Source organism: Calidris pugnax, unplaced genomic scaffold (genome assembly GCF_001431845.1).
Source record: "Calidris pugnax isolate Ruff unplaced genomic scaffold, ASM143184v1 scaffold124, whole genome shotgun sequence".
Classification (NCBI taxonomy): Eukaryota; Metazoa; Chordata; class Aves; order Charadriiformes; family Scolopacidae; genus Calidris; species Calidris pugnax.
The window spans coordinates 1576710-1600471 of NW_015090914.1; the positions used below are offsets into that span (position 1 = coordinate 1576710).

General features: G+C 40.4%; 1 protein-coding gene across 1 annotated transcript in view; it reads left to right on the forward strand.

Moving 5' to 3' along the window:
• The window catches only part of LOC106892349 (protein PTHB1-like), a 355117-nt gene that overhangs the window by 198002 nt on the left and 133353 nt on the right, over positions 1-23762 (forward strand). Inside the window, exon 22 of the mRNA XM_014949498.1 lies at positions 11621-11731. Coding sequence (XP_014804984.1) covers positions 11621-11731 — 111 coding nt within the window. The remainder of the gene's footprint in view (positions 1-11620; positions 11732-23762) is intronic.

Here is a 23762-nt window from a genome sequence, read left to right on the forward strand (position 1 = left end):
TGAGAAGCTCAACATGAGCTGGCAATGTGCGCTGGCAGCCCAGAAAGCCAACCCCATCCTGGGCTGCATCAAGAGAAGTGTGGCCAGCAGGGCCAGGGAGGTGATTCTGCTCCCTCTGCTCTGCTCTGGTGAGACCCCACAGAGCTCTGTGTCCAGCTCTGGAGTCCTCAGCACAGGAAGGCCATGGACCTGTTGGTATGGGTCCAGCAGAGGGCCATGAAGATGCTCAGAGGGCTGGAGCACCTCTGCTGTGAGGACAGGCTGAGAGAGCTGGGGTTGTTCAGCCTGGAGAAGAGAAGGCTCCAGGGAGACCTCACAGCAGCCTTCCAATATCTGAAGGGGCTACAGGAGAGCTGGGGAGGGACTCTTTGTCAGGGAGTGCAGTGACAGGACAAGGGGTAATGGTTTTAAATTGGAAGAGGAGAGATTTAGATTAGACACCAGAAAGAAATTCTTTGCTGTGGGGGTGGTGAGACCCTGGAACAGGTTGCCCAGAGGGGCTGTGGCTGCTCCATCCCTGGAGGGGTTCAAGGCCAGGCTGGATGGGGCTTGGAGCAACCTGGTCTGGTGGGAGGTGTCCCTGCCCAGGGCAGGGGGTTGGAACTGGATGGTCTTTAAGGTCCCTTCCAACTCTAACCATTCTATGAACACGGTGTATTGGGTTTGCGTGGCAAGGAATTGGTAGTGGGGCAGCTACAGGGGTGGCTTCTGTGAGAAGCTGCTAGAAGCTTCCTCCATGTCCGACAGAGCCAGTGCCAGCTGGCTCCAACATGGACCTGCTGCTGGCCAAGGCCAAGGCCAAGTCCATCAGTGTCAGCAGCAGCACCTTGGTGATAACTATCTAAGTAGGGGGAAGGAAAAAAAAAGCACCACAATTGTGAAATTGCAGCTGGAGAGAGGAGTTGGACTCTGTGAGAGCAACAACTCTGCAGACCCCAAGGTCAGTGAAGAAGGAGGGGGAGGAGGCATTCCAGGTGCTGGAGCACCTACAGTTTGTAGAGTAAAAATTGCTAAATAGGAAATTTTTCTAAGCAACGGAAAAAATTCTGTCTGCAGGATAAGAAGCAATTTTAAAGTATTATGTACAGTTCTGTGCTCACTTCCTCCAAATAAACCAGATTAATGGACTGGCATTAGGATACTTAGTGGAGCCCAGTTGCCTTTTTTGATTCCTCCTAAAATCAATCCCAGAGATTTTAATGCCATAAAAGGTTGAGCTAACACAAGATAAGACTTGGATTTATTTGGTCAGTGGAGTCTATAGTAAATGAAGTATTAAATGCTAGTGGGATTAAGGTAAATATAAGTAATGTATATTTTTTATTGCAGTATTGGAGCAAAGGCGGGTTATTATAATTAGATTTTATCTCCTAGTACAATTATTAAAAAATGTAGTCATTAAGTAAAAGTGAAATTTTTTTTAGTCTAAACAAATACGTTATGGACAAATCTGATATTTGGATAAAATTGAGAAAGTAGCAAGTTACAATGAATACAAACAATGTGCTATCCTTGATAAAATTAACAGAAAAGCAAGTATTTTTAGCAAAGATTGCATTTCACGTGTGGAAGGAAACTTTGTTATAAAAAAGAGAATTCTCTTTTTCTCTTAAGAATACTTTGATTTCCTCGACCTCTAGCGCCCAAAGGACCTGTAAGCTGTTTGTCTTGGAAAGGCACCGGATGGATGTTTGTTGGGTTTATTTCAATAACTTGAAAGGAGATGCTTGTATCTGTGTTTGTTTCATCACTGAGTTGCTTATTTCCAAGTAGTATCTGGAGATACAGAGGAACAGAGGCCAGTTCATTACCCTCTTAAAAATACAATGCCTGATTACTTGTATTAAGTTTCAGCACCTGGCACTTTATTTTTTATAGTCCAGTGTCTCTCCAAAGGTAAATTTAGTAAGTGTGCTTGCCAAGTACTTCTGGGAACCAGAATTATCAGAACGAGAGTTTTTAAGTGTTTACAATCTCACTGCTGTTTTCTTAATGAAATATTTTCAGTGATGCTTCTGTTGTAGAATATTTACATTTTTTATTTTCCATTGTGAACCAAGGGTTTCCTTCCTGCAGCTGGATACAGCAGCCAGGTGGCCTATTCTTGTGGTGTCTCACCTTCACTTTGAAAGCTGTGAAAATATTGCTAGATAAATAGAGAATAGTAATTCATTAGTGCCCCAATGATTAGATAACTGTTCGTAATTAGATACCAGATAACTGGTTAATAGAATACTAATAGTTATATCTATATCTATTTTGTCCTATGTTCCCTATATCTTCTATTTGGAGAGTGGAGGGGCTGGGGAAAGGAAAAAAAGAAATTCCTGGTTCAGAAGCTCTATTTCTGTGTTAGAATAAGGTGATTTAGTCCCTTTCATAAATGCAAGTGTTTATTTGCGCGGTTTCTGTTCCGGAGTTGTTCAAAGCACTTGCTCTCTTGATAGTCAGAAGCCTAATTTCAAGTTAAAATTAATTTATGGTCATTTCTTTCTTGTTCTAAGAGTGTCTTCTATTTTGCCAGACACTGATGATTTCTGACCTATTTGTATAATTGGTAAAGATCAGTCTGTTCCATTTTTAGCCCTTTTAGCTAAGCCAGACTGGTCATCTGCTCGTGTGTCAGGGATTCCTGTGTGATCTTAGTCACCTTCAGCTGAATTTTTCCAGGTTTAATCTGTCATGAACCTGGTAACGAGAATCCCAGTATCCCAGATGACTTGCCAGTGCCTTTTTCGATGGAATTACTGCTTTCTTGATCCTTCTTTGTAACATTGCCAGGTTGGTTTCAGAATTGCATTCACCTTTTTCCTGGTCATTGCTCTGGAGCCTTTGGCTTTTATCGTCCTGGGATTATTTCTATGGGGTTTGTGGCTTCTTTCGTTTTCAGAACAACATCATTTCTGATAACATTAATTCCTCACATAATATCAATGTGGCTGCAATTGCTGCTGAAATCTAATCTTGGTATACTCTAGCTAAAAATTGACAATTTATATATAAAACTACTTTATAACCTTTTTCCAAATTGACCAATTCTGCATCCTACTCCTTCAGTAGCCCATCAAAAGAGTGCTATGAAGTATTACTCTACCACTTCAATTTTTTCTTTCTGAGTGACATTCACCCCTCAGAACCTCCATGCGAACCCCAGTCACCAGCCCACTGTCCTCTGTTAACCACACTGGGTCTGAAGTGACATCTGGTGTCAGTAGGTTTTGTTCCTGTATTCTCTTGACAAAAATCATGCCTTAGCTGAAATCTCAAACGATTTTTCTTTGCTTTCACTTCGTTTCTGATCTGGATGAGGAATGTTGAATACCAGGAGGGTTTGGTATCGAGGTCACAACACTCTGTTCTACTCTGTCTCCTTTCACCGTGCACTGAACAGAGGTTAGAGACTACTAAAGACAATAACTGTGAATGTTTTTTTGAGAAGCAAGCTCTGGAGATCCCAGCTGCTCTGAACATTGACCTTCAGGCATTCTCTTGGCAGGTAGAAACCAGAGCTGACGTTAGAAATTCATTTGGATACACTTTAACACTTTCCTAATTATTTTTTTTTAATCAAAGGGCGCCTTACCTATTTATGTTTTTGATGTAAATTAGTAAAAAAGGTCTAAAGATCTAGTAATCTCCTTAGCATTGCGCAGTACTGAAACAATGCAGTAGTTACAAGCTCTAAAGAACTGGAAGAATGTCTTATTGAAAACAAAATATTTGGTATAAAATTATTTATATACTTTATATATATCCTAATATATATATATATTTATGTGCACAAAATGAGTTTATATATGTAAACCAGAACTAATAATGACAAAATCCTTTCCTATTCCTCTTGCTTCCCTAAATGGTGGCATGAAATAAGTTTGTTACTGAATAAAGAATGTCCAGAAAATGTGTTGATGACAGTATATTCTACAACTTCTGCTACTGCTGTATTTAAGCATTTTTAAAGAAAACCTTCTCTACTTCTGCTAAATGAAAGCTAGGCTTAGTGGTACACTGCGTGTAGGGAAAAAGATGTGAGACCCAGTCAACAAAAGCCACCAGGTGTTACGTGAGGCAGTGTACTCTGAAAAATACAATTATTCTTCTGGTTGTGGTGTTTGTCAAGAGCTGATATTCCCTGTGAAAATTTCTTGTTATAAGCTGCTGTTGGTTTCTTAAATGCTGTTACACAAAGGCAGATGGAATGCCTCCAAGTGCTACAAAACTCCTCATGTTTAGGTGGAACTTCTTATGTTCAAGTTTGTGCCCATTCCCTCTTGTCCTGTCCCTGGGCACCACTGAAAAAAAACCGGCCCCCTGACACCCACCCTTGAAGTATTTATAGGTGTTGATCAGATCCCCCCTCAGCCTTCTCTTCTCCAGACTAAAAAGACCCAAGTCCCTCAGCCTCTCCTCATCAGAGAGATGCTCCAGGCCCCTCACCATCTTTGTAGCCCTCTGCTGTCCCCTCTCCAGCAGTTCCCTGTCCTAAGGGCGATATTTTGTAGATATTGAGTGACTTTGTGTAGCTTAATGTTACTGCGTTCTCAGTCCTGCGTTAGTAAGGCTCCTATTGAGTGCTGATTTTTATTGTCCTCTTGGCTCAATGTCCAGTAACGCTTCTTTAATGGAAACAGCTGTTAGATACGTCCTTAGCAACGTGTTCCCCAGTGCCACTCGTATGATTTGGATACCACATGGATCCTCAGCCTGGAAGAATAGCTAAGACAATTTGATGGTTTAAACAACACAGTTGCTCCCATAAAGAGGTTATACTGCCAAGTACCCTCAACTTTTTAAGTCAAGATTTTAGGAATTCAGGTGTGTTCAAAATATTTGAATGTGCTACAGGCTTTAACAGTAGCCACACAATTGGTGCAAATTATCTCTGTGTAACTCTCAATGCAAATAGTGACAACTTGTGGTAGGACAAGCGATGGAATTTATGAACTGGAAGTTTTAAGAAACATTTCAGTAAAACAACAGCAGAAGAACTCGTGTGTACTCCCACTGAAAATATGTTTTGGTGACCTTCCGTGACCTTGGACTGTATGTTCAGTTGGTATGATTTTTTCATTAATTTACTGATATGTCTCTGTGTACTCCCATTGAAAATATGTTTTGGTGACCTTCAGTAACCTTGGACTGTATTTTCAGTTGGTATGATTTTTTCATTAATTTACTATTCTAATGGAATGTAATACAGGAATATTTTCCATAATTTCATTGAATTTGGTTATGTTAAATCAGGAACAAAACAATGGAATTTTGTGACCATGCAATTATAGAGACACTATTAGACTTAACTGCTATGTTCAGAAGTCTGTAACATCTGGATGTAAACAAGTCTATGGGCCTAGATGGGATGCACCCGAGGGCACTGAGGGAGCTGGTGGAAGTCTATGTTCAGAAGTCTGTAACATCTGGATACCCAACACCTGGATGTAAACAAGTCTATGGGCCCAGATGGGATGCACCTGAGGGCACTGAGGGAGCTGGTGGAAGTGCTCACTGAGCCACTCTCCATCATTTACCAGCAGTCCTGGCAAACTGGGGAGATCCCAGCCGACTGGTGTCTAGCAAATGTGATGCCCATCCACAAGAAGGGCAGCAGGATAACTGGACTGGGCCAGTAAACATGGGACTGGGCTGCCCAGGGCAGTGGTTGAGGCCCCATCCCTGGAGGTGTTTAAAAGCTGGGTTGACATAGAGCTTAGAGACATGGTTTGGTGATGGTTTTGATCAGAGTGAGGTTGATGGTTGGATGAGATGATCTGAAAAGTCCCTTCCAACCCAGACAGTTCTATGATTAATTAGTGAGTCTACGTTTTGCTAGTGAGTATCTGAACTAAACATGTGTTGCCTACTGCAGATTGTAATCATGTTCATTATCAGACACCCATTTAGAAAAAAAATAATCCTTCTTTATCTTTCTCTTTTCTTTCTCTTTCTTTTCTTTCTCCTTACACTCTGCAATGGGAATATGCTTGCATTCCTGGAATGCATCTACTTAAATGACAGACTATGATCCACCCAACCCAGACAGTTCTGTGATTAATTAGTGAGTCTACGTTTTGCTAGTGAGTATCTGAACTAAACATGTGTTGCCTACTGCAGATTGTAATCATGTTCATTATCAGACACCCATTTAGAAAGAAAATAATCCTTCTTTATCTTTCTTGTTTCTTTCTCTTTCTTTTCTCTCTCCTTACACTCTGCAATGGGAATATGCTTGCATTCCTGGAATGCATCTACTTAAATGGCAGACTATAATCCAGACCCAGTATGTGAATAAATGTTCCCTGGACCTCATCATACACTCAAATATGTATTGTTTTCTTCTATGACAGACTATGATCCAGACCCAGTATGGGTCCTCATCATGTTCCCGGGACCTCATCGTACACTCAAATATGTATTGTTTTCTTCTATAGGTTTTGTTCTTTTCTCTTCTTTCTAGAAGCAGCAGTAGCACTAACTGTCTGCAAAGCTTTTGTGCAGTGTTTAGTTCAACAGACGAGCTCCTTTCTGATGGGCAGATCCTAATAAAATGTACAGGTCTTGAACAAATGTAGCTGGGAGAATCAGTATAAGTATTATTAACTCTGTTTTCTTTTTTGTTGTTATTATTATTAACTCTCTTTTAGAGAAAATAATCTCTAATAACTTAGACTGCATTTACACTTCCCTCAATTATGGATGGCACAGAAAACCCAACTGAATATGGTTTTGCATATAGTTCTGGAATCTCTATGGCATAGTTTTGCTGTTTAGATTATTTTAGAGTGGTATACACATTGATGACAAAACTTGCTAATCTTCCTGCTCACATTTTGATTCTCTTGCTGGCAAAGACTGCTCAGAAGCCTTTTTTTTTCCATCTTCTTTCTGTAGACTCTTGTAACAGTTAATTTCAGAGGAAAATAGAAACTTTATGCATAGTCTAGATTGTGATTGAGTGGAAGTGAAAGAGGAAACCCGAATAGCCTTTCCCTCAAAGTGCCTTTTCATTTTTTAGGTACATACTACTTCTCCTTTCCTGTTTTTGAACTTTCAGAGCCATGTTAAAACACATAAAAACATGGTGATAGGAACCTGTAGGAAAACTGTCAGGACTTAATTTTTGTGCAATATGTATTATATGCTTATATTTCCTTTGGGGTGTGGGTGTCTTTTTCCAACTTAAGAACCAAATATGTTACAAAAACAGACGTAGTGAAAATAAACAAGAGAAATCTCATTTCCTTTGGTGAACAAAGTTCACAATTAGCTCAAGTGTAATTTTGTGCCTGTTGTGCCCTATCAAAAGGTTTTGCTGACCAAAGCTCGCTTGTTTGGATTTATCATAACTGATAAAAGATCTGTGATGTCAGACAAGAATTTAGCTTCACAGAAAAGGGGGAAAGAGTGGTTCAAATATAATTACATATTCTAGATGTTATTCCTGCCAACAATTAATGGGGAAGTTTCATTTTATGAAGCGCTGTTTACAGACTGACATCTGGAGAACTTCTCAACTTGGATCATTTCCAGTGTGTAGATTCATGTGCTGCTATTCTTGCCTCTCCCTTCCCCCTTTTTCCTTAAATATTTCACTTTTCTGATTTGTATTGTTCGCTTAATTATCAATGCATGTGGAGTATTCCACTGCAGTGATTTCTTTTAGGATTCCAGGTGCATAAAAATTTTAAATACTTGCTAAAAAGGGCATTCAGTACATACTTTTTGAAATTTATACAGAGAATAAAATTATACAAGAATTTATACAAGCATTCAAAGAGGGTTTTTTTACTTAAAATAAAAATTGTTAGTCTCTGCCCAGAGAAGCTGGAGTAGATACCCTCAGGAGAACCCCTGCAGTATGAAATTGAAAAGTTGAGACTCCTAGCAGGAAAGGTTCTTTTGTTTTCAGACAGCTGTCTTTCTGAGTTGTAAAATGCTTTTAAATCACAAAATCCTGATCTAGCATAGTTTAAATATTATATTCAGTGGTCTATATTTGTGCTTTATCAAGTTTCTTTTATAGTCTAGTGAAAGTTTACAGTTAACGTTTGATGTTTCAGTTCATTCGATGTGACAGTTGTCTTAGTGTGGTCTCCTCTTTTTTCCCCTGTGGAATCATAGCATGTTGTTGAGGGTATCTGTCGTTATCTTGAGGATGGGTAGCTCTGCCTATTGGAGCAAGAAAATGGAATTTGCCTTTAATTCCATTGGAAGAAGCAGATACCACTTATGTTGATGCATAGATGGGTGGTCCAGTCGTGCTACCTAGCCCTAGGGACCTGGACAAGCCAAGGGACATAGTTCAGCAAATTCTACTAGTTCCTTCAGTTAGAAGGCAATGCTGGTATTAAAGGAGTTAGGTAGAAATGCCGGGGCACAAAGACCTTGATCCTGTAAGCCTCAAAAGAGTGAAAATATCACTATTATATTGCTTTCTTGTCTGGTCATTCATTTAAATAATTAGTGGTGCGAGAGTCCTGGTGAAATCCTGCCCTGCTGAGAACAGCGCTGTCAGCACATGGAATGTCTTTGTGAAACAATAGTATTTAAAGAACAATTCATAGGGAACAGTTGCTGGCATCGTTGCAGAAGTAAGAAATAATTACAGCTCTTCATACTGATGCTGATACTATTGCTCTGTGTATTCTGTCTACGCTTTCTGTGCATGTAAAATAGTCTGTCACTGGTGACATTTCAGTCCTTCCTATTGGCTGTCAAGAAAATAAAGTTATGGTAGAAATGAATTTTGCTTTTAATTTTAATAACTTCTGATAGTATCAGATGACAAGTAAATCTTCACAAATCTCCCGCATCAGAATCGAGAGCAGGAAGTCTTGTTTCCTTTCAGCAAAGGAGTGTGTTGTACCTAAGGGTAAACAGACCTTTTCTGACATCCTCTTATTCAATTACTATTGACATTGATGGCTAATGAAGTATTTTGGCATCAAAAGCCATCAATTTTCAAGGCTATGTAAGTTACTGAACTTCAGGTTTCAGAATGAATGTTGTAAAAGTCCTTTTGTTTACATGTAGAAATTCAAGAGAGGCTGATTGACTACGTGAGTTTTCACTCATGCTGTTAGAAAACGTTATAAAATCACTTAAAGTGTATCATGCCATTCTTAATAGTTCTTTTGTGCAAGAAATGTTAATTTTGTGTCCTGTATTTACAGATTGCTGTTTAATGGGGTAGATTTTATCTGAAGAATAAGAATGAAAAAGATCTCAATTGACTCTTAAAGCAGTGGTTTCCATTTCATCAGATCTCATAGTTTACATTTTAGTCCCAATTTGCAAATGGGAGCAGAAGTATTAATTTACTGATATTTATTTTCATTTAGGGTGTAGGTGCTTTTATATGTAATGGGATGTCAGACATTGTCCCAGTGTTTCAGTATTTTATCATGATGACATTTTTCTAATTTCCTATTTTCTCCTTCAGTTTCACAGCAGGTACCCTAAATACCTGAAGTTGTCATGAGTCATAAATTTGCACACTGCTGACGTGTTCACCCCTAACCTTCCTTTCTAACTGAAAAAAAGATTGCTTAATCTAAGTCAAACGTGAAACACGTGCTGTACCTTTTACTTTCTGTCGGGGTGTATCTAGAATACAGCAGCAAATCGGGTAGGCCACTTATGGGGCCTGTGGAGTAGAACAGAACATTTCACTACAGAACAACTCTGACACGAAGGTGAAGAGCCTGTGGGCTCCGTTGGGAGCTGGCGTGCTGTTTGTAAACACCTGCTTCCAGAACATGATAGATAAGGACAGGGATTTGTTTGCTTCCCAGTGGTGATCCCGAGCAGTGCTCCTCGTGAGGAGGAAGAGGTGCAGCTCAGCTCCGTGGGATGGTGTTGGCTTGCGCTTACTGCAGGGCCTTGTTTTCGCTGTGGAATAGTCACACATCCTCCGACTTCCTGATCGCTGCTGTTTCGAAGTAAATTCACATCGATCTATTCCATGGCAAGCGATTGGAGCTCTCCCACCAGACCAGGTTGCTCCAAGCCCCATCCAGCCTGGCCTTAAAACCCTCCAGGGATGGGGCAGCCACAGCTTCTCTGGGCAACCTGGGCCAGGCTCTCACCACCCTCACAGGAAAGAACCATTACCCCTTGTCCTGTCACTGCACTCCCTGATCAAGAGTCCCTCCCCATCTCTCCTGTAGCCCCTTCAGGTACTGGAAGGCCTTTATAAGGTCTCCCTGGAGCCTTCTCTTCTCCAGGCTGAACAACCCCAGCTCTCTGTCTTCACAGCAGAGGTGCTCCAGCCCTCTGGTCATATGCATGGCCTTCTTTGGTCCTGTTGCAACAGGTCCATGTCTTTCCTGTGCTGAGGGCTCCAGAGCTGGACACAGAGCTCCAGGTGGGGTCTCACCAGAGCAGAGCAGAGGGGCAGAATCACCTCCCTGGACCTGCTGGTCCCACTTCTTTTGATGCAGCCCAGGCTGCACATTGCCAGCTAATGTCAAACTTCTCATCCATGAACACTCCAGTCCTTCTCCTCAGGGCTGCTCTCCAGCCATTCTTCTCCCAACCTGTATTTGTGCCTGGGGTTGCCATGTCCCAGGTGCAGGACCTTGCACTTGGCCTGGTTGAACTTCATGAGGTTTGCCCGGGGCCCCCTCTCCAGCCTGTCCAGGTCCCTCTGGATGGCATCCCTTCCCTCCAGTGTGTTGATGAAGGCTGTAAGTCATTGTGTTCTCTAATGAACTACTCAGCAATATTGCAAAATGCAAAGAATCTATTATGCCATGCATCCTAAAATCACTTGAATAAGACATTGCCAGCATGGTGTGTTATTGGACAGTGAAAGTGTCCCTGTGTTCTGTATCTCTAGCACTAAGTAATACAAAGACTCTATTTAGTAGCCCATCCAAAAATATCGTGTCATTCTCTGTGGCAAGCTAACAATCTTCATAAGGTTTGTTGACTTTGTAAAGTTATTTCATTCACATTTAATTACATTTATTACAAAACTAGCTCCCAGAAATCTGATCTTCAACTCAAATCACTCTGTCTTTTATGTTGAACCAGTTTCACATATTCTGTGGTCTTAATACATTCAAACTTGTTTCAAACCAGCCTAAGTGGTGGAGAGAAATCTTTAAGGCACATTCGGCCCTTAAACAATTGTAATGGTTTTCTTTAGCAAACATTTTTCTGATCAATGCTTATAAATACTTCAAGGGTGGGTATCAAGAGGACGGGGCGGTCTTTCTTCAGTGGTGCTCAGGGATAGGACAAGAGGAAACGGGCTCAAACTTGAATGTAAGATGTTCCACCTAAACATGAGGAGGAACTTCTTCACTTTGAGGGTGGCAGAGCCCTGGCAGAGGCTGCCCAGGGAGGTGGTGGAGTCTCCTTCTCTGGAGACATTCAAACCCACCTGGACATGTTCCTGTGCAACCTGCTCTGGGTGGACCTGCTTTGGCAGGGGGTTGGACTGGGTGATCTCCAGAGGTCCCTTCCAACCCCAGAGCATTCTGTGATGTGGAAGCTAAAGACTTTCAGTTTTATATGTTCCTGTCAGCTAATTTATCACCTCTTTTCCTTACTTATGCACCAGTGCATTTGTTTTGTTACATAAACTCCACATGAAGGTTCTTTCATTTCCAACTAGGTGGCTGTGCTACAATCCCAGAGTCTGATCTAGAGGACAGAACGGTTATTCCGGGCTCCGCCGCAGCATTCCCCAGTGGTGGGCCCATGGCAAGGCAGAAGTCCAAGCACGGTAAGAAAAGGAAATGTTGTTTTACTTAGAGGCCTACAGCTCATCTTTTCAGAATGCTTGTGGACATGTGAAACAAATGACACGTATTTCAGGCTTCGTTAGCATCATTTTCAATTTTTCATGTGCTAATAGTGCAATGTTTAGGATTCTGAGTTTATTCAGTTTCTATCGAGAGTAATTAATCTGTAGAGATCATTATTGGAATTAAATAACTTCACAGTTGAAAGATTTCGTGCTACATGATACTGGAGTGAGATTCTCACAGGTTTTATCACAGCCTCTTCCAGAGAGGCAAAATGAAACTGAGGACATTTTTGTGTAATAAAGGCTTTTTTTCCCCCGCAGTGTGGTGGTTAGAGTTTTTGCCAGCCGATTAAAATATGGTGATTACTTATCTTTTGTGGGGAGACTTCCTAGAATTTCAAAAAAATATTATTGGCTATAATAAAATGAAATTATACGGGCTATAAAATATGCTGCATACAGTGATGACACACTTTCTGGAAAGGCTTTATGCTGCCGGGAACTGTGATATAGTGTTAACATATTTTAAAAGCAGCACGGTGAAGTAGTGCATTGCAGTTTAATAAAGTGCCTGGTAAGCTCATGGGCTTTGACTGCCATTTTATTTACAAAGCTCTACCTTTGTTCCTCTTTCCCCACTCATTGTCTGTTGTGTTTTTTTTTTCCTGTAATACTTATTTTTAAATGTATTTGAATTCTGTTTGTAAATCAGATGTGTTCATTATAGATGGGTGTTGAAGTTAAGAGGGACTTAGAGGTTGCAACCAATAATAGAAATGTACTGAAAGTCCTTATACATCTGCAAGAAACAGTTAATTGTGTGTTTAAAATGTGTCCAGCTGATTGTTTGCCCAGATAGCTGTTGCACAGACAGGCAGGGAATTGGCATATACATAGTTAATTGCAATAGCAGAGTTTACATTAGCAAATTGTTAATAATGGGCAGGGAAGAAGAATATCTAATGCAGAAATGTGTGGTAACGCTGCGGTGTGACTTGAAACTCCAAAATGAGTATCTGCTCGCTAAAACAACCTGAAAAACCCACTGAAGCCTACAGCTCTGCCTTTTCTAGAGTGCTAATTACTTGCAGTCCTCGTGGACTTCAGGTGATAAGAAGGGAAGCTGTCAAAGTTGACATATGTATATTTTAACCCCTGTCATCTGGATATATTAAGTACCCTCCTGGTAATGGAAAAGTGTATCGTCTCTCTGATGCAGGCTACAATCCTGATAAAATTCCAACTTCTGGCAGCTAGACCACTAAATCAAGAACACATGGCAGGCAATTCCTCTTCTTTGCCTGATGTTCCATTCTTCTGATCAAGCATGCATTTGTTCTTCAGTAGATAGTGTTCTGCTATGTTTGAACAACCTGATTCCTGAAAAGACTAGTGCAAGAGGAAGAGTGTAAGAAGTTCAAGTGCATTCATGGGTTCCAGGAACAGCAGCATGGGGATCTGCATATCCTCCTGGAAGTTTTAGACCGTGATAAAAATTGAGACTTACACCACGTAGCTGGCTGTTGTTGCTTTGTAACTATCAAAGATAGAATGAAAACTTTGAAAGCTTTAAAAAAGTTTTTAGGTTTACAGCCGTGTGTTATACTAGTGAATTTAATTCATTCACAGCAAGAACTGACTGCCATCTGCCAGTTCGTGTTGCAATATAGAGAGCACCTAGAGTATCTGCCACTGAGCTGTCTGGAAATTCCAATTGCTACAAGTGTGAGAGCCAAGGGAGCTACTTAAACCATGAAGTACCACTAGGCATGAAGTCAACAGTATTGCAGTGTTCTTCTGTATGTGATATTTTTGGCCTCAGTTCTTGCTTAGGCACCAGAGGCTGCAGCAAGACCACAGTGATTACAATGAGCCTTCAAAGAATATTTGTTGTTTCTTATGTATCTTTTTTTAATGAGTCTGCATTTAATTTAACTATGTCCAGTCAATAAGAGGAAAAAATGGACAAAGTAGAGTGAAAATTTTTCCTTCGTTTTTCTGAGGGAGTTCAAGATATATTTTGATTATAAGTTGAGAGGTTTTGCTTCCTTGTTGTAGGTGGCTTTTGTTATTCCTATCTCTAGCTATAGAGGTAGTTTAATGTCAATGCAAAATTATACTGGCTTTAGAGAGGTTTCTGGGTTTAGCTGGTGTTTTTCATTGGGCCATATCAGCTGAACTGATATGCTGTGCCTAAACTTCTTAATGTTCTTTACCAAAAAATATCCAGAATTTAATGCTGAGGTTTAAACAAATAAAAATCAATTGAGGCTACAACAACAAATAGCTCAAAACTGAAGAGAAAATACAGGGTGTCTTCAGCTGTGGTTTGGTATGAACATGGATGGGCACAATGGCTGATATCCCTGTGCAGGAAACCTGAGGAGAATCATCTCCAGTAACAGATTGCATTCACAGAGGAAGATGGAAATCAAAGGAATAAATTAAACTGATCAACTTAGAATATTCCAAAGATTCTGTAGGACACAGGAGAAGTTCAAGTTCAGCTGAATGCCAGGGACTACCATCCATTGAAATGGAGTGAGAAGTGTAGCTACGTACTTGCTCCATCTGGTGCCAGACCAAATCTTAGCAATAGCATTTTGTGCAGGTTGAATTCTATTAATAGTTATACACAATGTAGTGCGAAAAAATAACAGAAGTTGCCTTAGGGGAACACATGTATTTCTCTATCAGAACAAAGGGTTAGCTCTGATGTCTCCACTGATAGAGTATGGCAGGGTATGCTGGATTAAGACAAAACTCAAGCAGTTCTCAAAAGTACAATTGCAGAGGTAGAAAAACAAAGCAGAAGAAAGTGCCTTATCTGCTGAAAAGAAGTGTAAGACCTGAATCACAAAGGTCTCAGCAGGAAGCAGTGGGAGCTCCTTACTTCAAAAGGAAGAAACAAGTCCTCTCAGAGGCGTGCTCGACTTGGACTCCCTTGCTTACAGCTACATTCTCTTGTGCATATAAATCTGCTGAAGAGGAGGGCTATTGAGAAGGTTGGAACATGGAGAAATTGTGTTCAATGGAGGAAGCATCAAGACCAAGAGGAGGCCTGAATTCTGTGCCAGGCTCTGAGCTCCCTATCAGTATATCCACACCATTGCTGCTGGGATTGCTGCTTGCGTAGGTGGTGTTTGGTTAGTCTGGAGCTGGCTAACTTCAGCATTGCTAGCAACCTACCTCTGATAGTAGGCCATCGAATCCTGGCTGTAGAATTTACCAAAACTCAAAATAAATACTCAGCAGTCAATTTGCATGAAACTTTTGCATCTGAGCTCGCTGATCTCTTGCTGGTGAGATGTAGTACAGAATGTATGGAGATGGCTGCCGGTCACTGCATGGCATGCTAGTGTGCCCTTTGGTCATGCTAAGAGTTCATAAAAACCTTTGGAATTTCATGAGTAGATGTAGAAAAGTCACTGCCTTAAATACGTTGCATGAGCTGTGCAAAGATCTGTGAGGGGAATGAGGGACTAAGGCCTGGAAGACTGTGCTGTGCTGTGAGAAGGTATGCTGTGGGGCAGTTACCTCGTACAAAACGTTATATTGAGACCTTCCAGGCAGCTGCTAAGCGTGTTAATGAGGCTTTTGTTGTTGGAATAGTTAGCCAGGACAGCAGAACATGACATCTAGTAGTCATGCTGCAGGTCTGCGTAAGAAGAGAATGAATGATTCTGGCTAAATCACAGAGTCGTTTTGGAAGGGGAACTAATTATTTTATTTTTATTGCTAAAATAGGTCACACTGATTTTTTTTTCTTACTTATTTTTTTCTATTCCAAGTAAATTGTGATTCCAAAGTAAAAAATGGGATTAGGCTCATGGTATTTAGAAGTTAATGGTATTAATGCAGTTGTAGGAGTAGCTTCTTGCCAATGGCTTTTGCTTTGAGTGGGTACAAAAGTACTCCCTTCAATATTCTCTGTCCTAGTGAATGGAAAATAATTCTTCCTTCTTACCCCCTCAAGGCACTGAGTTTGTGTGTGTTGTGTTTGGAGGAGTAATGTCAGCATGATGAACCTATCCCTGCTAACTCTGATCTTGGTGTCTTGGTTAGAGTGAGGAGAGAGCAGCACAGCGCTCACTGTGGGCTGCGCAAGCCCGGTAGGGAGTTTGAATAGAATTTGAAGTTGAGTCCACTTTGAAGTGGAACATAAAGGCTTCCACTTGAATATGAGGAAGAACTTTTTCACGGTGAGGGTGACAGAGCCCTGGAACAGGCTGCCCAGGGAGGTTGTGGAGTCCCCTTCTTTGGAGATTTTCAAGACCCACCTGGATGCTCCTGAGTAACATGCTCTGACAAGCTCTGGGTGGTCCTGCTTCAGCAGGGGAGTTGGACTAGATGATCTCTGTGGTCCCTTCCAACTCTAAAAAAAAATTCAGTGAAATTCAGTGAAGTCTCTCTTGTTACATCATTACTTTTTCCATGAGCTCACAGCTACAATGCCAATGCAGATCCCAGAATGCTATGGGGTTGGAAGGGACCTCTGGAGATCATCCAGACCAACCCCCTGCCAGAGCAGGTCCACCCAGAGCAGGTCCCACAGGAACGTGTCCAGGTGGGGTTTGAATGTCTCCAGAGAAGGAGACTCCACCACCTCCCTGGGCAGCCTCTTCCAGGGCTCTGCCACCCTCACAGCAGAGAAGTTCCTTCTCATGTTGAGGTGGGAGTCGTTCTATTCCAGTTTCTGCCAGTTCCTCTTCATGTTTAGATGGAACTTCTTACATTCAAGATTGTGCCCATTGTCTTATCCCTGGGCCCCACTGAAAAAAGACCGGCCTCATCCTCCTGACACCCACCCTTGAAGTATTTATAAGCATTGATCAGATCCCCCCTCAGCCTTCTCTTCTCCAGACTAAACAGACCCAAGTCCCTCAGCCTCTCCTCGTAAGGGAGATGCTCCAGATAGGCTGATCCCTGCAGCAGTCACAAGTGCAGTGATGGTAGACTATCATGTAGGTCCTGTGGACTTCCTTTCTCTTTGTTATGCTGGTTCTGCCAATGTTCTTCCATTTTCTTCTTTACAAGTTATGGATTTCTTACTGGAGTTGCAGTCGGCTTGAGTGAGTGGTTTGATTTAAAGAAGTTTTCCTGTGTTCTGGAAGTTAACTACGGAAATTTGCAGAAGGCCACTTCCTCAAGTTCTCCCTTGTACTTAAGTATTTCTGCTAAAATGAGTTGAAAGTGTGGTTTGTAGCAAATAAGTATATGCTGGTTTTTTAGAGACATCTCTAAGGGTTATGGTGAACAACCTTAAAACAACTTTTCTCTGAACAATTAAACTGTACTAGTAAGGAGCTTTAGGATGAAATAATGACGTGTGCATTTATCAGGATATAGCCCTTAAAGTATTTTGTATTCCTTGTATGCTACTGCTGCATGACACTTACTGTGAAAGAGAATTTCCTAGGATGTATTTTTCTAAACAATATTCCTACTGAGTATTTTAGACAGAAAGGATCTAGTTGCTATTTTACGAGTAAAGAGTTTGATGCTGGTAAATAATGAGTATATGCACTAAACTGATTGGAAACCAGATGAAAAGTAGTTAGTATGGATCAAAGAATGACTGGGCTGAAAAATATATCTTTCTCTTTTTGGTGTTATGTTGTTTGGTTTTTTGGTTTGGTTTTTTTTTTTTTTTTGGTGGAACAATGGTGCTGATGACGTTGTAGTTTGGTTAGTCATCCAGGATTTTACAGCACTGGGAGTCAGATTTGTCAAGTGTCGTGTTGTGCAGCTGTTGGAATTTTCACAACCTGTAAGACTTGATTTTCCTGGCAGATTTTTTCACCAAAGATTCTGTAAATCTATCCTGTAAATGATCTGTCTAAATTAAAAAAAAAAAAAAAAAGTCTTAAATATTTAAGGGAAATTCTTGCCTGACTTTGCCATGGTAGTTCAGAACAATCATTGTCCTTTCCTGAGGGAACAACAGAGAGCATGGCCCGGCACTTACACTTATTGTTTAAATAGAAATATTTCTGAGACGCTATTCATGAGACCAAAAGTTTGGCATTTGTACTCGCTACTGTGCTGCCACTGTTTTTAGTTAAATTCTTTGTATTTTGCTGTCATGCAAATATTTAGATGACTTAGAGATTACATTTTAAAGTTCTCTTCTTGTATGATTATATTTAGTAAAGTAAATAAACTTTCATGGTTTAGCTCATAGCCTCTAAGACCAAAAACTGTCTCAGCATTTATATTTATGTATTGGAATAGATTTTTTTAACTGTCTTTAATTTGAAGCATCTGGCCTATTACTTTTGATTAAATACATAGGCAGCTATACATAAAAGACTGCGAGGTTGAGCTGTAAACTCCAGTAAGACAAGAGGTTCTGAGCCAAGTTTTCCAAACACCCTCCAAAGTTTCACCCAGACATCGCACAGCTACACACCTTTTCCTTCAGGTTTTATTTAATGTATTGTAGTTACTTTATTTGTTACTTTATCTACAGCATTGCATGATAATATTCATGCAGGTGTTGTGGGTGCCATTTAAGAGGCTCTTTCAACTTTACCCATCTAATCAAAGATTGTTGTTATTATGCCCTGATAATTTTAGGAACCATCATAAGATTCCAGCTCACAAAGATGCTGAGTTACACAACCTTGGTTAAATAACTCTCGTTAGTAAAGAAGATTGCCACCGTTTGCCTTTAAATGTGCCTAGTGACACGTTTAAATTTAGCTATTTGCTTCATTTTTCTCATGAATCATGATTTACATGAACACAGAACTGTGTGAAACTGTAGCTCATCACAAAGTGGTGTAATATAAGATGAAATTTTGCGGTAGGGTTTCATTTATTTGATTTGAGAAAGGACTATTCTTAAACACTTGGCTTTGTACAAGCAGTGAGATGGTAAAGAGCTTTTGGAAGTAAATTGTTGCCAGCTATCCACTCAGTCTTTATTTTTGTACTGTTCTTAATATTATCTTTTACCTACACAAATAAGCAGAGACATATCCTTGAACTTGTTTTGAAGGGTGTTTAACTATATCGTAAAAACTTTAACACAGGTCTATGAAAGGTTACTATTTGCTCCAGATCAGGCATATATTATTTACATATTGGACTAATAACTGCACTAAATTTTCATCATACACAAAGAAGATACAGGCAGCCTTACTACTGTTATTGTAATTATCATTGTTTTCTACACTGGTAATCGTCTGGATACTGATATTCTTGCCAATTACCGCAAAAGTATTTTCAGTGTACTTAGCCAAGCAATTAAGTTTTTCAGGTTAAACAGTATAATAGGACAGAAATCAATCCTAATACTAACTCTATTGTACCTGAGATGAAATAAAAGGGACATTTATGTATTAAGCTAAATATCATTTTGGAGAAAGGTACATTCTGTCTGGAATAGGATTTCATGCCCATAATGAGCTTTTAAAACAATTAGTTGAATGAATCAGTATTGTTGGCAACACAGACTTTTCAGGGGTCCACATCAGGTTTTGAACCTGAACTTCTGTCTAAAGTTTGCTTTAGACAGAAGTTCATGACAAAACTAGGAACAACAAGTCTTACTTAAGAGTTATTTTTTGAGGTTTTTGAAAATCAATAGGTTTTCAAATGACCAGTTAACGGGGCTGACGGGAGGGGGTAAAGGCGCCTTTGACAGGTTGAGTTTCTGTTTCAAGCATTTAGAGAAGTGAGTTGCAACACAGGATTTTGTCCTTGAGCTAATGAAGAGACTTGAATTAGAAACAAATTTGGCAAAAATGCTTGAACTTTTGATGGCCTCAGGTAAGTGAAAGCTCCTTCAAAACCTAACCTTATTAGCAGCTCATTTATGTATCTCCTGCTGATGTATTGTAGTACTATGAGACTAGATCCTTGTTTCCTTCTGTATGGACATTGCTGTATAATAGGAAAGACACCAGGAGCCTGCAGCTGGGCCTACCTAATACTTTAAAATTGCTAAGCTAATTGTTTCCACAAGAAAAGGTGCAAAGAAAATCACTGGGCTACAAAAAGCCCATTTTTCGGGTGAGAGCTGAAGAGATTTATGGAGGTTTTCTTTTCCACAGAGTCTGTTTTTCTAAAGAGCAGTACAGCTTAAGAGATTAATGTGAGAATTCCTTCATTAAGTCAATACCAAATGAAGTGCAGTTTCTCTTTTAGCAGGAGCTTGTATATACATCTCCTGTGAAATGTAATATAATACGTGAGAACAGAGCAAGTCTTATTTATGTTCTAATATTTGCAGATTCAAGTATATTATGATGTATATTATCCACTGCAGTGGGTGAAGAGATCAGTCTCTGTGTTTGCCCCATAGCAGTGGCTGTGATTGTGTTTTACAAAATGTTTCTTTTCAAAGGTTAAAAGAATTCTCTGACTATTCCAGTTTGTTTCATGATATCTATGAACCAAAGAACTGAGAGGCACCTTATGCTCGTGCGTCGTCTCAGAAATTGTTCTCAGATCACAGAAAAAAAGGGATGAAATGAAAAGTCTTAGTACAGAGAGCCCGAGCCTTCTCCTGCAAACTCAGTGGCTTTAATGGAAAAAAAATGTTTAAAGCACTTCTGTGATTTGAGAATACCAAGACACTCTTAAAATTATTAGCAAAAAGTTTCTATTGATACAGTCGAAGGTGCAGTAGAGCAGCCCAAGGCAGAACAACATACTCATGGCCACATCCAAAGCTTTTTTGGAATCTATGAAAAAGCCTTTCCCTGTTCTTAACAACTGATAAACTGAACGTGGGAACTGCTGGTGGGTAATAGAAGGCAAGGAACACATAAATGGTACGTTGAGAAGAAAGGACCTGCTCAATGTGGAATAGAAATGGAAATCAAAGCTAAAAACATTGTAAATAATTCTGAATAGGTCTTGTATGCGAGGAAGTGGAACTAGAGCGCAGTGGAAGGAATCAGAAAAAAGAGAAGTTTCAAAGCTTTATTATGTGACTAAATGTTGTTTTTCATATTTTCTTGGCAGTTACCTTGCATAACTGTGAGCTTAAGAGAAGTAGATGATTGTCACTGGGATTCAGTCACTTGCTAGTCCTCTGCCAGGAAAGATGGACAGAAACTAGTCCCTCTTCTGTTGTTTGGTGCTGCTTGCTTTTCCCCTGTGAAGGTGAAGAATAATGCTGTTTTCACTGCAGGTGTTTGTAAGATTTCTGGTGGTGTTTTTGTTTCCCCACACCAGTTGTTTTCTCCATTATATCAAACGTTGCCATCCAAAGTGCAGGTTGCAAATCTGCCCGGCGCTTGGTTTCTGGTGGATATGAAGTGCTTGGCGGTGTTTTCTCTCGCTCTGTGTCAAAACCTTTTCACTGAATACTCAGTAAAACTTGTTTCTCAAGACATCTGGTTTCCCACAATGCTTTATCGTCTCTCCAGTTCTTCTACACAACTTTTGTTTTTTTGTTTAACTGGAAAAATCATCAATTTGTTCAGAACATGGATAGCTTTGAATTTCATATATTATTTGGATGAACGTATTATTCCTGCCTTCCTATCTTTTGTTGGACCTTTATTGGTTAGTGAGACAGCACACAGATATCAGGGCTACTTTCTTGACGTTATAGAAGTGTGTATATAAAATTTACTTTCTACTAATGATCCTTGATATGCATTTGTGTTTGATGTTAATGGCTCCTGTATATTCTTGGCAGGCTTTGAGAAACTGAAAAAAATCACAGTGTTCTGATTTCTAATGAGATACTATTTTAAAAAAAATATATAAAAAAAAAAAAAGACAGGTAAATTCATCAAAATATTATTTGAATCAAATCACAGTGTTCTGATTTCTGATGAGATACTATTTTAAAAAATATGTATAAAAAAATAAAAGGACAGGTAAATTCATCAAAATATTATTTGAATGCCCACTCAGCTTTCCCAGCCGAGGAGGATTTAGTGGCTGCTGGGTGTATTACTGAATCCTGGCCAGTTGCTCGTGGCTCGGGACAGCAAGGTTGGCAAGCTGAGCAGCACATGGACTCCTTTAACTCCTACCAGCCAGGTAATTAAAAGTTAAGATGTTCAATAGCACAGACCAGATCCAAGCACTCCACTCTAAGACCTCCTGTACTGCTGCAAACCAGTACTGCAAGTTTTAGGAAATCCCCCAAACTCATTGAACGCTCCAAGGAGGAGTTTTTTCAATGCAGAAACTCAGGGTGGGAAGTGTCTGGCTTATGGTATAGATAAAGGTTGGGCTGCACATAATAGAGGCTATTTCTTTTCTCAAACTCTTTTGCTAACTTTCTCAGAATCTTAAAGTTAATCATGTAATCGTTTGATATATCAGAGGAGTATTAGTTAAATCCGGGATGAGGCTGAAAATGATTTTCCAGGTCTTTTTTCCAGGTTACACGAAATGCCAAGACTCACTTTATAGCTTGTCAACATTGACCACCACAGGGAGATTAGCTCTAGGTCTTTAGGAACTGTTTGCTGGAAAAAAATGACACTGTGGAGGTGTTAGAGGTTATTTTCCAAAATATCATCTTTTAGGAGTAATTTTAGTGTCTTGCACCCCTTTCTCCCCTACCAATTCCAGAAGGCAGCCATCCATATTATGAGCTAATGGCTTAAACTTTCTTTAGAAAAAGAAAAAAAAGACTGTTTTTGAGATAGAAGACTGGATGAAAGCACCTGAAACTGCTGGTATCAGTTCTCTCTCCCTGAGGGCTGACTCTGCAACCTCTTGAAAAAGAAGGGATTTGAATGGAAACATTGACTCTCACTTAAAGAACTGCTGACATGCCTGAAATGAGGGAGCACATTTCCACATGCTTTTTGTTGGAGAGTGTTACTGGAATTGCAAATAGGTTTTCCATGTCATTTTGTGGAAATTATCAGTGCCATTATAAGCCACTTCAGAGCATTGCTAGAGCTTTGAATAGTCAAGGAATGGACATTGTTGGTAATATGGATGATGTACAATGCCAGAGCATATCATCTCAGTTAAATAATACCCTGAATAGTACTGAAATGTGTCCAGAGTTTGGTATCTTCATTTTGTCTCTTAATAATTAGAAGGAAATATTCAAAATGTTAATGCACCACCAAGGCTCTACAACTCAGAGCTTTTCTATTGATGCCATCTGATTTCCATGTTTGTATACAGGGGTTGCTATTGTGATGGTAGGGTTGGCACGTCTCAGGAGAGGCTTGAATCCCAAATCCCAATAGTCTATTGTGGCTCAAAGTTGTTCTTGGTTTGGTATGCTAGAGCAACACACATTTCTGTCATGCTGGCTGTAGCTCTTAAAAATGGTCAGTTAAAACAGACAGTAAAATTCTTGTTTTACATTTGTATGCAGTAGTGTTAAAAGCTCTTCTCCAATTTTTTGAATGCTTGGTGGCACAGTTCCCCGGGTTGAATGTATGCCTAATTCATAGAATCAGAGAATGGTTTGAGTTGGAAGGGACCTTAAAGGTCATCAAGTTCCAACCCCCCTCCCTGCCCGGGGCAGGGACACCTCCCACCAGACCAGGTTGCTCCAAGCCCCATCCAGCCTGGCCTTGAACCCCTCCAGGGATGGGGCAGCCACAGCTTCTCTGGGCAACCTGGGCCAGGCTCTCACCACCCTCACAGCAAAGAATTTCTTTCTGGTATCTCATCTAAATCTCCCCTCTACCAATTTAAAACCGTTACCCCTTGTCCTGTCACTGCACTCCCTGATCAAGAGTCCCTCCCCATCTCTCCTGTAGCCCCTTCAGGTACTGGAAGGCCGTTATAAGGTCTCCCCAGAGCCTTCTCTTCTCCAGGCTGGACAACCCCAGCTCCCTCAGCGTGTCCTCACAGCAGAGGTGCTCCAGCCCTCTGAGCATCTTCATGACTCTCCACCATTCCAACAGGTCCATGTCCTTCCTGTGCTGAGGACTCCAGGGCTGGATGCAATTCTCCAGGTGGGGTCTCACCAGAGCAGAGGGGCAGAATCACCTCCCGAATCTACTGCAGAGTTAGGTAGCTGAGTATTTTATGCACCCGACCTAAATATATATGCACACAT